General features: G+C 36.8%; 1 protein-coding gene across 2 annotated transcripts in view; it reads right to left on the bottom strand.

Moving 5' to 3' along the window:
• TUBGCP3 (tubulin gamma complex component 3) overlaps positions 1-18,244 on the bottom strand; it is a 59,895-nt gene that overhangs the window by 39,280 nt on the left and 2,371 nt on the right. For both annotated transcript variants that reach the window (XM_082065238.1, XM_082065239.1), the window contains exons 2-7: positions 10,942-11,049; positions 10,186-10,253; positions 6,788-6,865; positions 5,972-6,189; positions 4,508-4,680; positions 1,915-2,033 (exon numbers count right to left, since the gene is read on the bottom strand). In XM_082065238.1, coding sequence (XP_081921364.1) covers positions 1,915-2,033; positions 4,508-4,680; positions 5,972-6,189; positions 6,788-6,865; positions 10,186-10,253; positions 10,942-11,049 — 764 coding nt within the window. The remainder of the gene's footprint in view (positions 1-1,914; positions 2,034-4,507; positions 4,681-5,971; positions 6,190-6,787; positions 6,866-10,185; positions 10,254-10,941; positions 11,050-18,244) is intronic.

Below are 18,244 nucleotides of genomic sequence, written 5' to 3'. Positions count from 1 at the left end.
TAGCCCAAGGCAGCAAAACTGGACACAAAAACTCTGCCTGCAGCTAAAAATCAAAGCGATGACATATGAATTATTTAGAATTCTGCAACTACAGAGCGCTTGGCAAGCATTAAGTACCACACGCATCCGCTGGAATCAAATGAGGAACAAGCAAAATTGGCTTAGTGTTATTACATTTGTATCTCTGAGATCAAATCAGAAGCAGCTAACTTACACAGTGCTGAATGTCACCAACAGGTCTAATATTAATGTTGACATTAGAAAACATTCAGGCAAGAAAAACAGCTTGGAAAGTGTGTTTCTTTCTGGAAAAAACAGACTGTGTACAATAACTTTATTTTGCCCAGCTGAGGGAAAGCTACATGCTTTGACTACTATTTTGCCTAACATGCAGTCAACACAGCTATAGGAGGTATGATCTTGGTCCTCCTTGTCCATCAGAAAAAGTTTCACCAGCAGCTCTAGTCAGTCAAATAATTTCATCCTCACTGGGTCCAGTAGGTCAGTGCAAGTGCCAATAAGGAGGAAGGATGGAAGACAACTGATTTCACAGAAATAACTGAAGACAAAGTTCTCAGAAAAAAGCATTATTCAGATGTTTTGTGGTCAATAATCACACTCTCTGTATAAACAGAATTATCTACAACAGGTTTTCACCTCAAAATAGCCTGTTTGATATGAAAACTACACAGAGAACTAATGAAACCCATAGTGTCCTTTTTCCAATCACTGATTAAGTTTTCTCCCTATTCCTCTGGAAAAATCTATTATGCTACTTTTCCTTTGCTATATATAGTCAAAATTATAGATGGAACATAATTAACTTGGTGCAGGTGTTGAGGAATTAAACTTTGCAGCATCTACAGGTGCAGAAGATGGCATCGTTAAGAATCTGTTTATTAACAACATTTAACTGATTTGACAAGATTTAAGTTTTTTATATTTTCCCTCCGCTAAGCAGCCCTAAATGTTACTGTAAAGTAACAGGAGGAACAACTATATGTTTCACTGTTTGCAATTATTATGGAGAAGAAAAGGAAATCAGTTCAGTTATCATCAACATTAAGATAAGTCTACCATACTCTTGGCACATGAAATGACCCAAAAATCCAAGTCCCCACCATTTTAGGACTATGTCATATTGCATAATATAAAGTTCTTAATACAAGTGAAAATCAGAAGCACTGTCTTTCATTTGAACGAGAACATGAGAATCAATTAGTGAGATGAAACTGAACTGAGATGCAGTACTGTTGAACAAGGAAATATGTTTAACATCTCACCACCTTAAAGAGACGAGATCTTTTCTCTCTCAGTTTCTCTGACCCTTATTTAACACCTTCCTTCAAATTTGCATCAGTCAGATTTTCTATCAGCAGTAACAGTTGAAAGCACTCTATTCAGTTCTATCAGCAGTCCATTCTTGGGTGAGCTGCATTATCTCATCTAATCACTTTTAAGTTGTAATCAAGACCATAACATCAAGTGGCTAGCATCTATTCCACATGTCAGGCTGTTAAACTTAATCCAATAATATTAATGTTATCAAAAGCCTGCATCTGCATCATGTTCATTCTAGTACACTGGGGAGAGGAATCCTCAAATTAAGTCATAACTTAGGAGTCTTTGTACTGGCTTAATAGTTGGGGGGCTATTCACACCTTGTGAAATGCTACGGTTTCTTTCTGGGACCTAATCTACCCAACCAATTTTAGATTAGAACTATTGAAACTACCCTGTTGGATTTAAAAAAGAAAAAAAAAAACAACAAAAAAAACAAACAAAGTTAAAGGCAGCTGGGGGAGGGAATAAAGACTTGTGGTAATGTTTCAACTTTTTAACATAATTTTCACAGCTGTTTTTCTCCAATGTACCTCTCTGTTCACATATGAAATACAAGTCACCAGACAGTACCTTTCCCTCCACTTTATAGCAATTTTCAGAATTGCACATTTTGATGTTTTTGCCATCTATTCCCTGGAAGACATACAAAACATCTCTTACAAGGTTTGCTTCGGTTATTTCAACAGAGCCTAGAACAAAAAAAAAACAAAACAAAACAAACAACACAACACACAATAGCATTCAGATTTGTTGGGACAATTAGTTTTGAATACAACTTCAAAAAGCTATCTAGAAGCCCAGCCAAAAAAAAAAAAAAAAAAAGAAAAGAGAAAGCCTGTGTTTATGACTTATGTTTTAAGTCCTCTTAACAACCTGACAGGAAAGCAAAGAATTCCCTTTACTTGCCTCTACTGGTAGCTGGGATTCTCTCGGAGCAGGTCAGCTTGTATGACACAGGGCATGTTATATTTTAACCAACACTTCAGCCAGTTCTTAAACTTATCTTCTCTGATTCAATCAGTGTGACTTCCAAGGCAAGCATCATAATAACTTTACCTTTCTTCAACCAAACAGCTGAAGTTGTTAAATGAGATTTACAGAATAATCTCTTCTACATTCAGCTAGAAAAACAGAGTTAAGCCAGAAGGAAGAGCTGCTCATTTAAAACTGGCTTTCAATCACATGTGCTACTGCCCAGTGAAAAGATTGATCAAAACCAGACTGCCAGCTGTATTACAGCCATAACACTGGCAAACAGAAAAGTGTAAATACTGCTTCCGAAGATAGATATACCTTTGATTTAGTAAAGCTTTTGCTGTTGCAGCATACAGTTTGCTTCTGGCTCGTAACTCTAGTTAGAGGTCAGATTATGTTTGAGATTTAGGATATTTATTGATTTAAAGGAAAGATGGAAAAGGTGCTATGCAGGCCACTGCAACTACTCCCACCTTTTCTAGGCAAAACAGCACCATCTGCTTTTGTAACTTCATGTAAGATATCAAACCCAAAACAATTTCAATGACGACCATTCAGAAATTGAGATGCTACAACATGCTTCTCCCAGATTTGACAGCACTCTTACTCTCATCAGTTTGCATTCCCAACAATCCACTTTCCCAGAATAAAAACAATAAAAAAAAATTGTATTCTTATTTTGGCAAAAGTAGCCCTCACCTCAAGATGCTGTTTAAAACTCAGACTCCTCTCATAATACTAAGGTGTGCATGAGAAGCTAGTCCCTCTTAGGAACTCATAGTGAAATGGTAGAAGATTCAAGTGCACTTTTCTTTAAATGGTAAATAATAGAACAAGTATTAACATCAACCATACAATGCTCCTGATTATACTGTCTGCGTAGATGCAGCAATAAGAAAACTCCAATTAACAGCAACCAACTTTAGAAGAAAAAAACCCACAACTTTTAATTAGAAGAATTTCATATTTGTAGAAATACATCATCTTGACAATAGCCTTTTCTATACTGAATGCAGTTCTACATCAACAAGTGACTACATTTAAGAAAACTGTCAGTCCTTATACCCACCCCACATGAGAGCCAAGAGCCACAGCTGCTGTACTGCTCTTTAAGGCAATTAGTACAACAAAAATAAGAGGCAGTGCTAGATGTTTATATGTTTATAAACACATATATACACATACATATCTGTATGTGCATGCTCTTGCACATGAACAGTATTGTTAATTAGCTTCTAAATGCCAACTGCTGCCCTCAGATACACCAGTCCAACTCTGGTGTAAAAGCTGTTGCATTGTGCACTGTTACTCAAAGATATAGGCACTGCTAGATAGACTATATTTTAGCTTCCAATTATCCACACTTCTTTATATAGGAGTTCTTAAAAAACAAAAACCATAAAACCCCACATCTCTTATCTTTCTTTGCCAAAGTAACAGCACTGTAGGATTAGTACATCTGCCACTAGCTCTCTTCTTCAGAAGTCTCCCATTTATTACCGTAAAAGTAGAGTGGGTTGAAACTTACACAACTGCCACAGAGATCATCTGTTAAACAATTTCTCCTGAATTTACATGAGTGTAACTAAGAATAGACCCTCTAGGCATCGGTTTCAAGTTCGTAGCCACTTAATCAAGGAAATAAATTGGTAATATATATTTTTTATTTTACTGACAATATTGTGTGTCAGTTGCTCTAAATACCACCACTGTAAACAATGTGCTAATTTAAATAAAAATACTTTTAAGAGCTTTATATTCTAGTGCACATTTCCAAGTTTGCAAAGCAGACTTTAACAAATGGATGAGTCTATTTCAACAAGTTCTATTCATGGAGCTCTCTTTCTGACCTTCTAAAAGCAATAGCATCTTCTAATCATCAAAAGACTGATCATTACTCACAAGCCACAATCACTTGATGCTGACAAACACTGCAATGGAGTCAGTCTTAAGAGGATTAGAACACATTATCAAACCAACCATTGCAAAAAAGGAATTAACAACCAGCAAAAGAGATTGTGGCCCAGTCTACTAGCCCTGCGTATTTGTTTCTACCGTATACATTCTAGCAAAACACTCCTCAAAAAATATGACACACAATAAAGCTATTTCAAAATTATTAAAAAATAATTGAGGATGCAGAGAGCAATTCTAAGAAGCTCTCTTTAACAAATGCATCTTTGCTTACCGCTTGTATCCCCTTCTCGCCTTGACCTTGGCACACCACGGGACACAGCATTCGAAAAGCCTTTTGAGGTAGCGCTTTGTAAAGAAGGCTGGTTTGCACTTAGAGTCCATGCAAGACGGGACCCTAGTTGCTGACGGAGGCAATCTCCAACTCCTGGAGCTTGGTAGGATTGTCTAAAAGGACAAAAAGAAGAAACATCTTTAAAAACTTTGATTCTACACTCTGGTTTGTTGTATACAAATTTTGAAAAACACCTCAAGCTTGAATTTGTTTATAGTGAATGTTTTGTTTGTTTGTTTTAATAAAGGAACCTTAAAAAATGGTGCGGAATATACAAATTATTTATTGCTTCTTATAACCCTACACTTTCAAAAAAACAAATGGTAGAAAAGAAAGGATGTACAAATTTGAAAAATATTATTTCATATCAAAGACTGACTTTGTTCACAATGAACTGTGTATATAGGCTGAACTGGATCAAAAGTGGTCAACTATAATAATAATAAACAAGTCATAATACAGAGCAAATATTCTCCCTCTCACAGATGATGAACACATTAATTTTCCCTCTGTGCAGTGCATCTCTGTCAGGCTTTGTAGAGCTGCAGGCGTGATACAACATGCTATCCAATGGCAAAAGAAGGGCTCAGATTTTGCATGTTACTGCCTGTGTTGGCTTATTTAACAAAGTCAATACTCAGATAATCATCTTATGGTTTACAATGGCTAGCTTCTACTCAAAGATCTGAACTCTTTGGTATTTTAATGTTTCAGTTCCAAATGTAGACTCTTCTTTCTATGAACAGACAACTAAACCACTGCTGAACAGTAGGTGTTTCAGGATTTATTTTTTTTCTAATAGCGAAATCTTTTAGTCAACTCTTGTATACACTTTTTTCAGGAAAACCCCTGTCCACTCAAGATGCAAGACTGCTCTAATGCAACAGCCAGCATGCTGTGAACATGCTTAAAAGAAAGTGAGACCATGCAAGAAAGGTCACCCATTTGAAAATGGAGGATGTTAATTCTACTGATTTGATACTAGCTGAGGAATCCTTTAAAAGGAACTTGAGCGAGGACTTTAAATCCAAGGTATTTAGGGAACAAAGATAAAGACTGTTTTAAACGGTTTCAGAAGACTGAGAAATTTGGAAAAGGACACTAGAATCCAGAAGAGTGGATCCAGTAATATATCAGCTGTTCAGCAGATAGCTAAGATTAAGCCTAAGAATGGATACACCTGGCCGGCCATTTATGGCTTCACAAGGTCATGTGAAGTCACCTAATATCCAGAACTGTTCAGCTGAGGAACACCTACGGTGGAATTTTGAACGGCATATAAACAGGAAGGGTGAGGGAAAGAAAGAAGGAAGAAACAAAAAGAAAAAAAAAAAAAAAAAAAGGAAAAGGTAATATCTTTAATTTTCCTCAAACCTATTTGCAAGGCAAAACAGTTTAATTTACCCTGGAAGGAGTGACTGTGGAGTTGGCGTTGGCCCATTCAGGGCATACAGGCTGATGCTGCTGATCCCGCTGCTGCCCATGCTGCCAGAGCTTTGGGCAGACTGAGTGCCGCGGTCCTGGTAATTCAGGGGAAGGCTCTGAGGTCTGGCATAGTAATAAGGGGTCGAGTGAGCATCCCGTGGCAATGCTTGAGCAAAAAGCGTGGCATAACTTGATACCTGAGAAGGAGAGAATTTGAAAAGGGAGGAATAAAATGAATAGATCTGTGAGTTGCTTAAAGTCATGTATATAGCGAATGGAAGTGTAACATTCAAAGATGCAAGAAAATAACAGAAGATTATGTTTATGCGAAGAAGATTTTTTTTTTTTTTTTACAGTTATAACAACCAAAAAAAGTCCATTACAGTGAGCAAAAGTACTTTTAGCAATATAGCTTATTTTTGCCTTCAAATTGTCATTAGTAATAGCTGCAAAAAGCACCCTGGGATTAGTAGAGCTGGAACAAAAGGAGGAAATTTGTGCTATTTCAAATTCATTAGCACATGAGCAGACATTACACCATCCACCTAATCAAGTATCAACTTCAGCTACAAATGTTGGACAGCTCATAATTTTACATTTATTTAGTATAAAAAATTACACAGAAAAAAAAGCAGACACTTGTGTGAAGCTTGTTCTTCCTTTCAGCTTCACATACAACCACCACAAACACAACCTGAGGTGTTTGTGAAGTCTGGACAGCAGTTCCTAATGTCAACTCAAATAAGTGACACACATTTAGTGTTTCTCAGGAGTAACACAGGTGGTCTCACCTACCTTGTTAGGCTGCTTACGTGGATCTTCACTAAGGCTAAGCAGGAGGTAGAGTATTGACCATTTGTTTTTCAAAATGCCCTTTAAAAAAAGATGAAGACAAACAGAAATTAGTTTAACTCTTTATAATAATGGATGCTTTTAAAATTCTCCAGCCTACTAACAGGTACACATATAAATCCATTTTCCACCCAAATTAAAACTCCTTAGAGCCACGTTCTTGAGGAAACTGGAAATGCGCAGTACAGCCTCTGTATTGCTAGTTTTATGAGTTTTCTCCACTGACTGTGTCCAACGAACCCTCACCTGCTCTGAGATCAGCAAGTAAACTCAGTTTAAAGTTGATCACTCCACAGAAAGAGGTTTATACAGAGCTGAACTTTTATCGCACTCACCATTTCCACACACTCACCAGTTAAAAGATCTCAGATGCGGATCCTAAACATGAAGAAGGAAAACTTTTGGTGCAATTTTAAGCAAAGAACTGTCTTTCCTCTACTTTCCCCTTCACTCTCCTTTACAGGGAGGCTTCAAAAGTTTGATGGTTTCAGTTTCTATTACTTTAAATGCCATTGAAGAGAGCTACCAAAATTTTCACAGCTTAAGATACAGACACTGTTAACATGAAACTTGAGGAATAGGCAATATAGTCTCTAGTAAACAGACAAATAGACAGACACATACAGATTGTTAGGATAACACTCTCAGCAGCTTTAAATCCCAGCATGAAGCTTAGCAGCAGAAGACGAAACAACACTAAAGCCCAAGCTACAAAAAGAACACTTCAAAGGAAGAATTATGGCAGATATTGAAATATTTTCGCTATACATATGTTTGTATGTATGTTACTCCATAGTTCTGTGACACTTGCACCTGAATTGATCAAGGAAACAGAACCTTATAATGGAGATGAAGTAGTGGAGTAAGTCAAAGAAACTCATACAAGTTTCCTCACATCATCAATGAGGCCATGGTCTGGAATACTAAGTAATGCTGAATATAAAAGAAGCTTCAGTTGTACCAAGACTCCACAGATTCCAGCCCTTACGAGGCAATGTAATTCAGTGCTCTCAGTCTTGCAAAACGCACTATCAAGTTCACTTTGAAATTCTCTTTTTAGAACGCATTTTAATTCACATCATTTTCTGTTCTTCCTGTTTCTCTTCAAATTATGCATTTTGTGTGTATATGTTACATTGTATTATATAAGAATTCTGGCCATAGAACATTTTTCTTCAGGACAGAGTCCACTAAATAAACCTACCAAGCTCGTTACTATTATGTAAGACTAGAAGGAGACATGCTACACTATTATATAGAGCAAGTGTCTCCTATCTTCTGCTTTGATCTCAACAACAAACAAAAAGTAGAGATATTGCATCTGTTGCAAATAACTAATCCAGCAACTCACTAACAACTGGTGAAGAAGAAGCAGCAATATTACCACTTCTTCTACTGGCCAGGATAGAATAAGTCTAAGTGCCTCAAGCAGTATGGTTTGCTCAACCGGCAAGCTGCCACAAAAATAAGATGACCTCCTTTTCTCTTTAGAGTAATGGATGAAACAAAGTTAAAACACATTCATACGAGCTTTTTTCTTTCTCCCAGTTGCTTCCAAGAGAATTGATGGAGGAAGAAAATGCTTCGTTGCTTCAGAAAACACATATTCCCCCTGTGCCCTTCCCTAAGTTCATAGGGAAAATAAATGATTGTCCACCATTAGTAATAAACCTTACAGCAAACAGAATAATTATTGGTAGAGTGAATTTTAAATATGGTTGTACTCAGATGATACCACTTCACGTAAACAAGATGATAGCATAGAAAAAAATAAAAGATAGAAGGTTAAAAGAACCTCAAACATCTGAGCAGGCAGAAAAATATAAGGAGATAACTGACATTAGTTCATATCACCTATTCAAAATAACAACCAAACTGATACGAACACATTTTCAAAGTTTACAGCCATCATACTCTGCAGCTATGTTGCTTGCCAAATGCAAGACTATGGCAATATACTACGTAAGCTGCAGAAAATCTGTACTAAAAGAGCAAGATCACACAGTGTAATACATGAAAGAAGAGGCTGAAACCAGTGACTGTCATCAGCACAGATGTCTGCAAACCAGACACTTGCTTCACTGTACAAACCAAAACAAATAATACACAAACCCACAGGAAAGCAGGAAGAGTTACACAGTAACTTTAGCTCCAAGCATTAAAAATCTAGAAAGTTAAGAATGGATGAGATGAGGGGCAGAACCGAGTTCTAGTCATACTCTCCACAAAATCACCTTTTTGTAATCTTAAAATCTTAGTATTGTCCTGTAAAACTCAGCCATGATCTACATACAAATTGATAAATGAAAATCAGAAGAACAGGGGAAAAACATTCTCCTAAATACAAAGAGCAAAATAAGGACAAATTTTCTGTTATACAGAAAACATCTTACTTCACATTAACTAATTATTATTGTCAAAAATCAGGTATGTGCAAATGACAACTGGGAATCTTATTTTATTACTAGCCACCACATTCTAGCTTGCTAAATACTCAGTTTTATGGAGAATCCAGAACAAATCAGCAGCAGTCACTTTTCAAATACCTCAGCTAAATTTCTATCTTTGCATCTTTCTCCCCTTTCACCTTTCACCCATCTTCCTGCATCGTGGACTTTCTGCACACTACATCGTATGTCAGAATATCAACATGCAGTACTAGCACTGGTGCTAGCAGAACCAAAGTCAGCAAACGCTTAACCTTCAACATTAAAGACCTGAAGCACCTAAAAATTCAGAAGCACGAGGACTGTTTAAACCCTAGATTAAAAAAAAACAAAAAACAAAACACCCCACCACACAATATACTTGCAAGTCATAGCTGTAAAATAAATTACAAAAAGATTAACCAATATTTACTTATAAAAAAAGGAACACTTCTATTTTTACAGAATTCCTTCTTTCATATGAAGCGCTCCTTTCCATAACTGTACTCAAAATGTATCCTTTATTCTCTTCTGATATACAATTAAATTAAAATTAATTTCTAATTGACAGTGAACAGCTCATACTAAAAAAAAACAAAAAAAATATAAACATTTTCACAAAGAAATTAAAAAATGGTTGAGGTTGGAAGGCATGTCTGAAGACCATCTAGTCCAACCCCTCTATTCAAAGCAGGGTCATCTACAGCAGGTTGCCCATGACTGCTCTCCAACCAGGTTTTGACTGTCTCCAAGGATGGAGACTCCACAGCTTTCCTTGGCAACCTGTTCCAGTATTCAACCATCCTCTCTGTAAAAACATTGTTAACAATCCAAGCACTCTTCAACTCTATAGTATCAGAAAGATGCACATGTGTGCTTTCAGTATCTTTACTCTTCATAAATTTATTACACTACCTGTGAACCAAGTTTTCTGTACAGTTCTGAAAACAAAGCAGCATCTGCTTCCCTTCTTTGTCGCACAACTATTAAAAAAAAGAAAATATACAGATTAAAAAATTGAATGAAGTATAATAGTAATGTCTGAAATTATACATGTGTAGTGAATTGGAAAACGTAGCTAAGAAAGCATAATGATGCTTAACTGTTTCACTCTATTTACTCATACAGTTTTGCTTATTTTCCTGTTATCTGCATTCCAGCCCTGAAAATTCTTGCATCAGAAGTGATGTAATGTAAGCGCCTGTCACCTCTTTTTCTTAGAGCACTAGAAATATACACCTTCTAAATAAACACCATCTAGTCAGCCAGTCTGTAAGTTTAGGGAATTAAAATATAACTGAAAGCAGACACGGATTAAAGAATGCTATAAAGCATATCAATTTTCTAAAAAGAACTATGAATTCATGAAGGTATTAAAGTGAAAGGAGTGCAATATGAATTGTTCTTTATTGTCATGGTGGCTAGGATATGAAGTAAATGGCAGCAAGAGAAGTCTAAGCTGAGCATTCAGAAAATCAGAGCTCTGAATACAAACAGCCACTCAGAAATACTAATTAGGAAATTAACAGACATCATGAGACTTTCGGGGACTGAGCTTTAATTAGGTAACTATCTGTGAGGCAGGGTTATCCCATTTTCAGAGGAATAAACTGATCAGGTAATGAACAACTTCCATTCCTGTTTCTAAGAAAGAAACAAAGATGCACTTACGTTCCTTCTTGATTTTCTCTGCTACAAGAAATTCATCCCGTTCAACGGTGGGAGCAAAGTTGCTTCCAATAACTCTCACTGCATACTGAAACTGTTGGGCTGCATCAGCTAAAAAAAAAAAAAAAAAAAAAAATACTACTCAGTTAAGCAATGTTAAAGTTCTATTAAAATAAGAAAAAACTATGGCTCAATGTGGTATAAACGGCTTAGACCAGATAACATTATACTAAAATCCTTAAACACACTTCTAACCAGAAGGCAGTAAAGTCAAGTTTACCCATGAGCATATTATCAATGCTAAACTTCAAACACACTCACTTGTATACGCTCTGCAAAACAATTGCACTTAAATTTGTGAATAAGCCCTTCCTACTCTGTGCTGGCAGAAGAGGCACTTAGGCCCACCCAGTTATCAGAGAGCATCAGCACACTTCAACTGGCTCTCCCCTTCCCCACCGACCAAAACGCTGTGGGACTTGGCACAAAGTCCCACAATTCAGCTCACACACAGGAGCGACACAGACGCATCCACCAAGGACTCTCTCACCAGGCACCAAAACTGGATGATCCTTCCTAGGGATCTTTACTCAGATACCCACAATGGTGGTTTACCAGTCTGTATATTGGCTTTAGGTTTTCCATTTTGATTTTAAACCAGTTTACATGGTTTCACCACTTAGGTTCAAAGCTAGTGCAGACACACTGGCATCACATTCCAGAGCATAATATAGATACTAACAAAGAGGTCACAAGCCAGTGATCTCCCCCCCTGCTCCTTCACCATGCAATAATTCTGGTTTTAATATTGTTGCTCAACAGTATTGTTTTAGTACAAGAATCTCTGCTTTTCAGAAGGTAACAGCATGGTGACATTGAGATAGGGCCAGCTCAGTATTACTACAGCACAGTCACGGTCACACTTCTTAACCTGAAAAATTAATTAAATGATAACACTATAGACATGTCAAGTGCCCTTACAAAGTGTCAGATAAATTTCTACTCTTCTTATACAAAGTGTAATAATATGAGGGGAAAGGTACATAAGAAAAACTAGGTGTAAATGTGTGGTGTCAGCTACTTAAATCCTTACAATTCCTGACTTCAGGTTAAAAAAAATCATCCAAACAATTATGTGTTTATAATAATCAAGTCTTATTGGTTATATATATATAAAAAATACAAATACAAATATATAAAAAACAGTTTTGCTTCCAGATACATCAGACTTCCCATGTGTTTTATTTAGTCAGTTAAGCAGTGAACTTTCAGAGAAAATTGTAGAGTAACACAGCAATGGTTGAGCCAAGGAAAAAGAAAGGATGACGGTCTGGACAAATATATATAAAAGGAACAGAAAAATGGAAGATTATAAAGATCCCCCAGAAGCAAAAATATTTTAAATGTTGAATCATCTCTTGAATTAACTAATATTTACGACTGAAAAAATTGCCTGGGAGATATTTGGAGTCAATTATTGATTAAATGCATTAAAATCTCCACAAATTTAAGGAAGAAGAAATTCAAAATCAGAATGTGCTATGTTCTTTTTGAATACCCGTTTTTGACTGCATGTGTTATAAATGGTCCTAATCTTCCAGAATGCCACTGTAGACCAGTTCCCCACAAAGCAGCACTTAACACAACCAGGAAACAAGTCTGCTCAGGCAGAATCATTAACTTCTAACTGTATCTGACAACACTGGATTACAAAAGGAGCAAGGGTATCACTCTACTTTCCAGGAAGATAACGTCAAGATCCAGACTATTGTTAAGTCACAGATCTGCGTGACTTAAATGCCTCTCAAAAAGAATAGTTCTACTGTTAGACTGAGCAATCTCTCATTTGCAATAAGGACTTGAAAATACAATTCTAAAATAATTTAATGGTTCAGCTATTTATGGCTTCAACTGAACAGATGAACTAGGAAGAGTAAATATGAGTGTTTCTGAGTAATTCTTATGTATAATGCATGTCATTACAGAACAACTCAAGATTTTCAAAAGTATTCTGCAAGGCCAACTGAAGTCAAATATTGGCACTAACTTGTCCCAAACAATAGTAAAAGTCTTATCTTTGATTAATTCCTCAAGTGTGTACCTAGAGCAGTTAGGGAAGAATAAGGCTTTTCTAGTAATTATTACATTTTTTTGGTGTATTGTTATAGTGACTTAACACTGGCTACAACTAAAAAAAAATCAAATTGCTAAAAGAGTTCCAGGTCAAGCATCATGGGTGAACTAGAGTCAGGAGAAGGATCAAGGGTTGATGCCAAAGTACTTTACCAGTTATGACATGCATCTAGATTAAATAAACTCCCTCACTGACTATCCACTAAAAAGCAGGAAAGAATGGATTTCCAGTAAACTAGTTCAATAAAAGCTATAGGAAAATATATAAAAGAAAGAAGCAAATTTGAAAAAAATAGACGTCTTCATTAGGAAAAAAAAAGAAAAAAATTACATGGAGACACACACACACCTACCACAACAAAGCCACAAGAACTTCCTCCTACAGTTCTTCCTCACTCACTAGATAGATGCATTACTCTGGTTTTCCAAGGAAAATTGTTCTGAAATTAACTTTTATGTCCACCTGCACTACCCTATCCCCCAGGGATTGCCCTTCAACTTTATACTTTTTTATTTTTTAAACAAATGTGCTAGAGGTCTCAGGGATATGAAGTTAACCACATTTCATAGAACTGAGGACTGGTAGAACAAATATCCAAGCAACTCTCCCTGGGGGAGATATTGCAGCAAAAGTTCAGTGGTTAAGTATTCCCTCTGGTCTACCAGCACAGAATTAGCAATATCACTGATTCCCACCCGGACTGCAGCCACCAAGCATGAAGGAACAGAAACCTGGAGAAGGAGGCAAGAGGGATTTCTGAAGAGAGCTACAGGGAATGAAAGTACAAGCTGGCAGTATTGCGAAGCAGGAATGGAGAGGGTTTACTGAAGAGAAGACGTGACACAAATCCACATGAAGCGTTACATTTTATTTATTTACACTGAACAACAATGCACAGTTTTTCCATGAAAGCAATGCTGTATTTACTGTGATGATTCACTTTTTAGAAATTCTTTGGTTTCTGAACAAAATGTTTCCTATCAGTGTTTCGAAAAGACGTAAGCACTATGTTTTCTCTCTGTTGTTCCCTGTGGTTTGGGGGGTTTAGATTAAATTCAAGTGAACCAAGACACACATAATGAGAAATCAAAAGGGCTTACTGTTACAAAATCCAGTAAATATGTGTAAAAGGGCTCTAGAGGCTCTCTGGAATTTCATGTCTCCAGAAGAACTGACTCAGAAAGACAGCTATACATTGACAAGGGATCAGGTGGGGATTTTTGTTTTTGTTGATGATGTTGGAACAGGGATTTTCCTCAAAACAACAGAGGAAAATTATGGACTTTTGTCATTTCTGTGTTTTCCAATTTGTCTCTTATATTTCAACACCAACCATAGCAAGACTAGTTAAAGCACAGAAACTTAGTAGTCTTTTCCATAGTGCCCTAACAAGGTATCTAAGAAAGATCTCTATTTGAAAGACTACAATTCCATCAAAAGATATCAATTAGGGAATTACACTACTAATGATATGGAAGAAAGTTATCTGCTCTTTACACACACAGATTTGTACAGGCAATTCAACAGCATTGTAGCAAGACTATTTTTATATTATATTTTATTCAGCTTTTCATGTTTTATTCATAGCAAGTCCAGCTTCTCTTCTACAAACAAAACTCCCTGCTGTGGGAGTTTCTTCAGTAGATTATTTCTTATAAGTCTGTGAAATAACTTCAGTTCCTAAAGTGATTAAGCATAACTTAATATGGATATCTGTCAGTAAAATATAGATTCACATGGTTTGTAACTAATAGACACATTTAATAACTTCCCTTCTCAAAGAGCAGTCATTATGACAGCAGATAGGCTTAAAATACACAGGTATGTATCTATGTGTGTGTACATCTTCCTTCATCAAAAAGTGATTACGGCATGAATCTATCATGTAATAGCAAACTCAACATTTCTGATGCATTAAACCAATGCCACTGTTTGCAGGGTAAGGAGGAAAAACAATACTGGTCATGACTTGTTTTACAGAGATCTGATCAGAGCCATGAATGCAGATAAAGTCACCTCCCCACTCAGGCTGTATTCCTTAAGTAATACACACATACATACAAAATTAATGATACTGGTAACCAGCCATACAGCTGAACAGAGAAACAGCACTTTCCCCCACCATGAAAATTTAAGAACTATTCCAATAGTTCAGAGGTAAAATAAAAATAGCCACAAACACAACAACAACAAAATCCCCATTAAGATTACAGAGATTAAATTAAGGCCTTTTATGGACTCCATGTAGCAAACTGCTCTCTCGAGACTGAAATACTACTTTCTAGAGCATATACATCTCCAGAAAGACTGTGGCACACAAAAATCCTTCTAGGATTCAAAAACAAATAGATGTAGCTTGAATTTGTATAGCAATACAATTTGATTCCATTGGAGGCACTAAGACTTCTTATTATTGACAAGCTTGTACAGCACACTACAAAAAAGGTTGAGGGTTTTTTTAAATAGAGTTCTTCCACATAACTCAGTAGACAATGCAATGAATTTCTCAGAAACAGAGATGTTTGTTAAAAACCAGTAAGTAGGCCTATGCAGCTGACTGATTTTTGCAAACTGAGAAAGCCATACAGTAAGTGGATGGTCTCAAAAGAGCGGGAAGAGAGAGGGGATAGCTCCACCACAGGGAGCCTCTGCAGTCACATTCCATCATAGCAATAACTCACTCCAACATAAATCTTTAACAAGTGGGGAAGGTGGAGGCCTTCTAAGGCCATCACAGGCAGAAGCGAAAGAATCCTTGATGGAGCCTGTTGTCTGCTGGGCTTATGGATGACTTCAGGCATGAGATGGCAAAATGTAGACATGGATGCAGAGTAAGACCGCTCATCCCACATTAGCTGTAAGTGCGCTGTTATGATACGGACATATAAACAGAATCCCCCGCTTCTTTCTGAAGTCATAGCTCCCTCACAAATGTAACACAACACAAGTGCTGAGAAGGAACATAGTAGATCAAACCTTTTGAAGTACAAGCTCAGGGAACGCACAAGCAGGAAGAACCACTAGATGTTCAAATCTCAACTCCTTTCTATTATTTACCTGTTATGTTTCATCCAATTACAGCAGCACCTTGTATTTCACTAGAGCACTTATTCCAGGAAGGTATCAAAAGCTAAGATTTCAGGAAATTCACAGCAGGCTAACTGCACAAATGGATAAGACAACTGTTTGTACCTAGCTTCAGCTTCTTGTTACTGATTTTTACTAGAAATTTCGCTAATAAATTTAAAGATCTCTTAATTATCTAAACTTATTTCCCCCTAAACTCTGTAGAAGTAACTGAACATCAAAAATTACTTACCACAGACTGAACTGATAATACTTGTATAATTTGCCTCAAAAATGAGAATGTGTATACACAAAGCAGCCTAACTATGTCAGCACACAAGGAGGGGAGAAGCTGCACTAACCACACACAAATACCATACTTCAAATTTATCCTGTGCTGAAAGAAAATTAAAGTTAACAAGCCTGAAAAACAGCAAGATGCTAAATAACTTGGCTGGTGGTTTCCCTACCACCTAGGGGATACATGCATCCTCAACACAGAGGATGCTGCTACTAACAAAATTTCCTTATTGTCTTTATTTGTTTCTTGGACACAGAAACCGTAGGCGAGGGGGAAGAACCACCATAGACACCTTTCACGACTGAGATTTCTTCCACAGACTTTTTGATTTATCAGTCTATGCACTTCAAATCAATATCTGAGCTGATGACAAACTAACACATACTACAGTTGATTGTTTCAAAAGAAGTCTTACGTTAGAAGGGTGAGCCTTCACTGCTAGAGCCCCTCATAACATAGGAATAAAAAGCAGGGTAAGGATGGGCATCCTATCTGTCACACGCATAAAATTACGGGTGGTGGTAAACATGGCAGACAACTCACACAATATTTTTAAAGTTGTTACTTCAAAGAAGTCCTCAGATAACCAACAAGTGAACAGACATAAGGGGCTACAGGCTACACGCAACAGTTTACCATGATTTGGGGCAAAATTTCCCCTTTCACTAGTCATACACATACACAAGATTTCAGTTATGTGAGTAGAATCCCAGCTTGCAAATACACTTATCATTCCAGTCACAAGAGACAGAGGTATATAGAAACTACGGCTTAAAGAAGAAGGCTAGATCCAAAATTGGTAGAAGTGAGCCATTGTCCTCAATACTCATACCTTGACTGATAAATGCAGAGGTTTCTTCTCGTGGTCAGTTTAAGTTCCATAAACACCACAAACCTAGATAAGATACTCAATACAAAAAATAAGCCTAAATTGAGTTTAAATTGCAGGCCCTCTCATATCTAAGAAAAAAAGTCATGGAGAAAACAAGATAAGGAAATATATAAATAACGTCCTCACAGAGGCCTCCACTGCTCCAATAAAGCAAGACAATTTCTTTTTCTTTTTTGAAGTAGAACTAGCAAAATAATTTGAGATTTCTTGTAGCAAAATTTTTGAAGAGCTTTTAAGCAAGAACATATATCAATTGTATTAGAAAAAGTTGCCTAGGATTGTTAAAAGCAAAGCTATAATAGCACTTAGAATTGTAGGCTGATGTGAAATACCTTTTAATATACAATTAAACCAGTTGCTAAAAGAAACATGTGGTTACATAAAAACACAAGAGGTATTAAACAGTTCAGAAGCTATCATTGATTTGGGGGAGATAGGGGAAGAGTAGAAACTTGCCACATACTCACAAAATCTCACACCAGGAACTCCTGTCACAGAATTATTACAGTTTGACAATTCGGGATACAGGAAAATTATGGCCTTGCAGAAGACTTGAACATGCAATGGAGAGGGAAATTATTTTGAGGGAGAAAAGAAAAATGAAAAAAACACCAAACCAAAACACAGCTATCAACAGCTGTTGATCACGGAATTATAGAAACATTTAGGTTGGAAAAGACCCTTAAGATGCTCAAGTTCAACCAATAAACAGAATGTTTCTGTGAAGCAGTCCCTACTCAACATTTTGGTGAACACAAAGAGATTCCAACTTCTTCCCAACCCTCCCAAGCTTCTCAGATGAATCACAAAATGTTTTGGGTTGGAAGGGACCTTCAAAGACCACCTAGTTTCAATGCGCCTGCCATCGGCAGTGACATCTTTCACTAGAGCAGGTTGCTAAAAGCCCCATCCA

The sequence above is a fragment of the Streptopelia decaocto genome (genome assembly GCF_964273445.1).
Source record: "Streptopelia decaocto genome assembly, chromosome: 1".
NCBI classification, from domain to species: Eukaryota; Metazoa; Chordata; class Aves; order Columbiformes; family Columbidae; genus Streptopelia; species Streptopelia decaocto.
The sequence above is the reverse complement of the archived record's forward strand: the minus strand, read 5'-3'. Positions and strand labels throughout refer to the sequence as shown.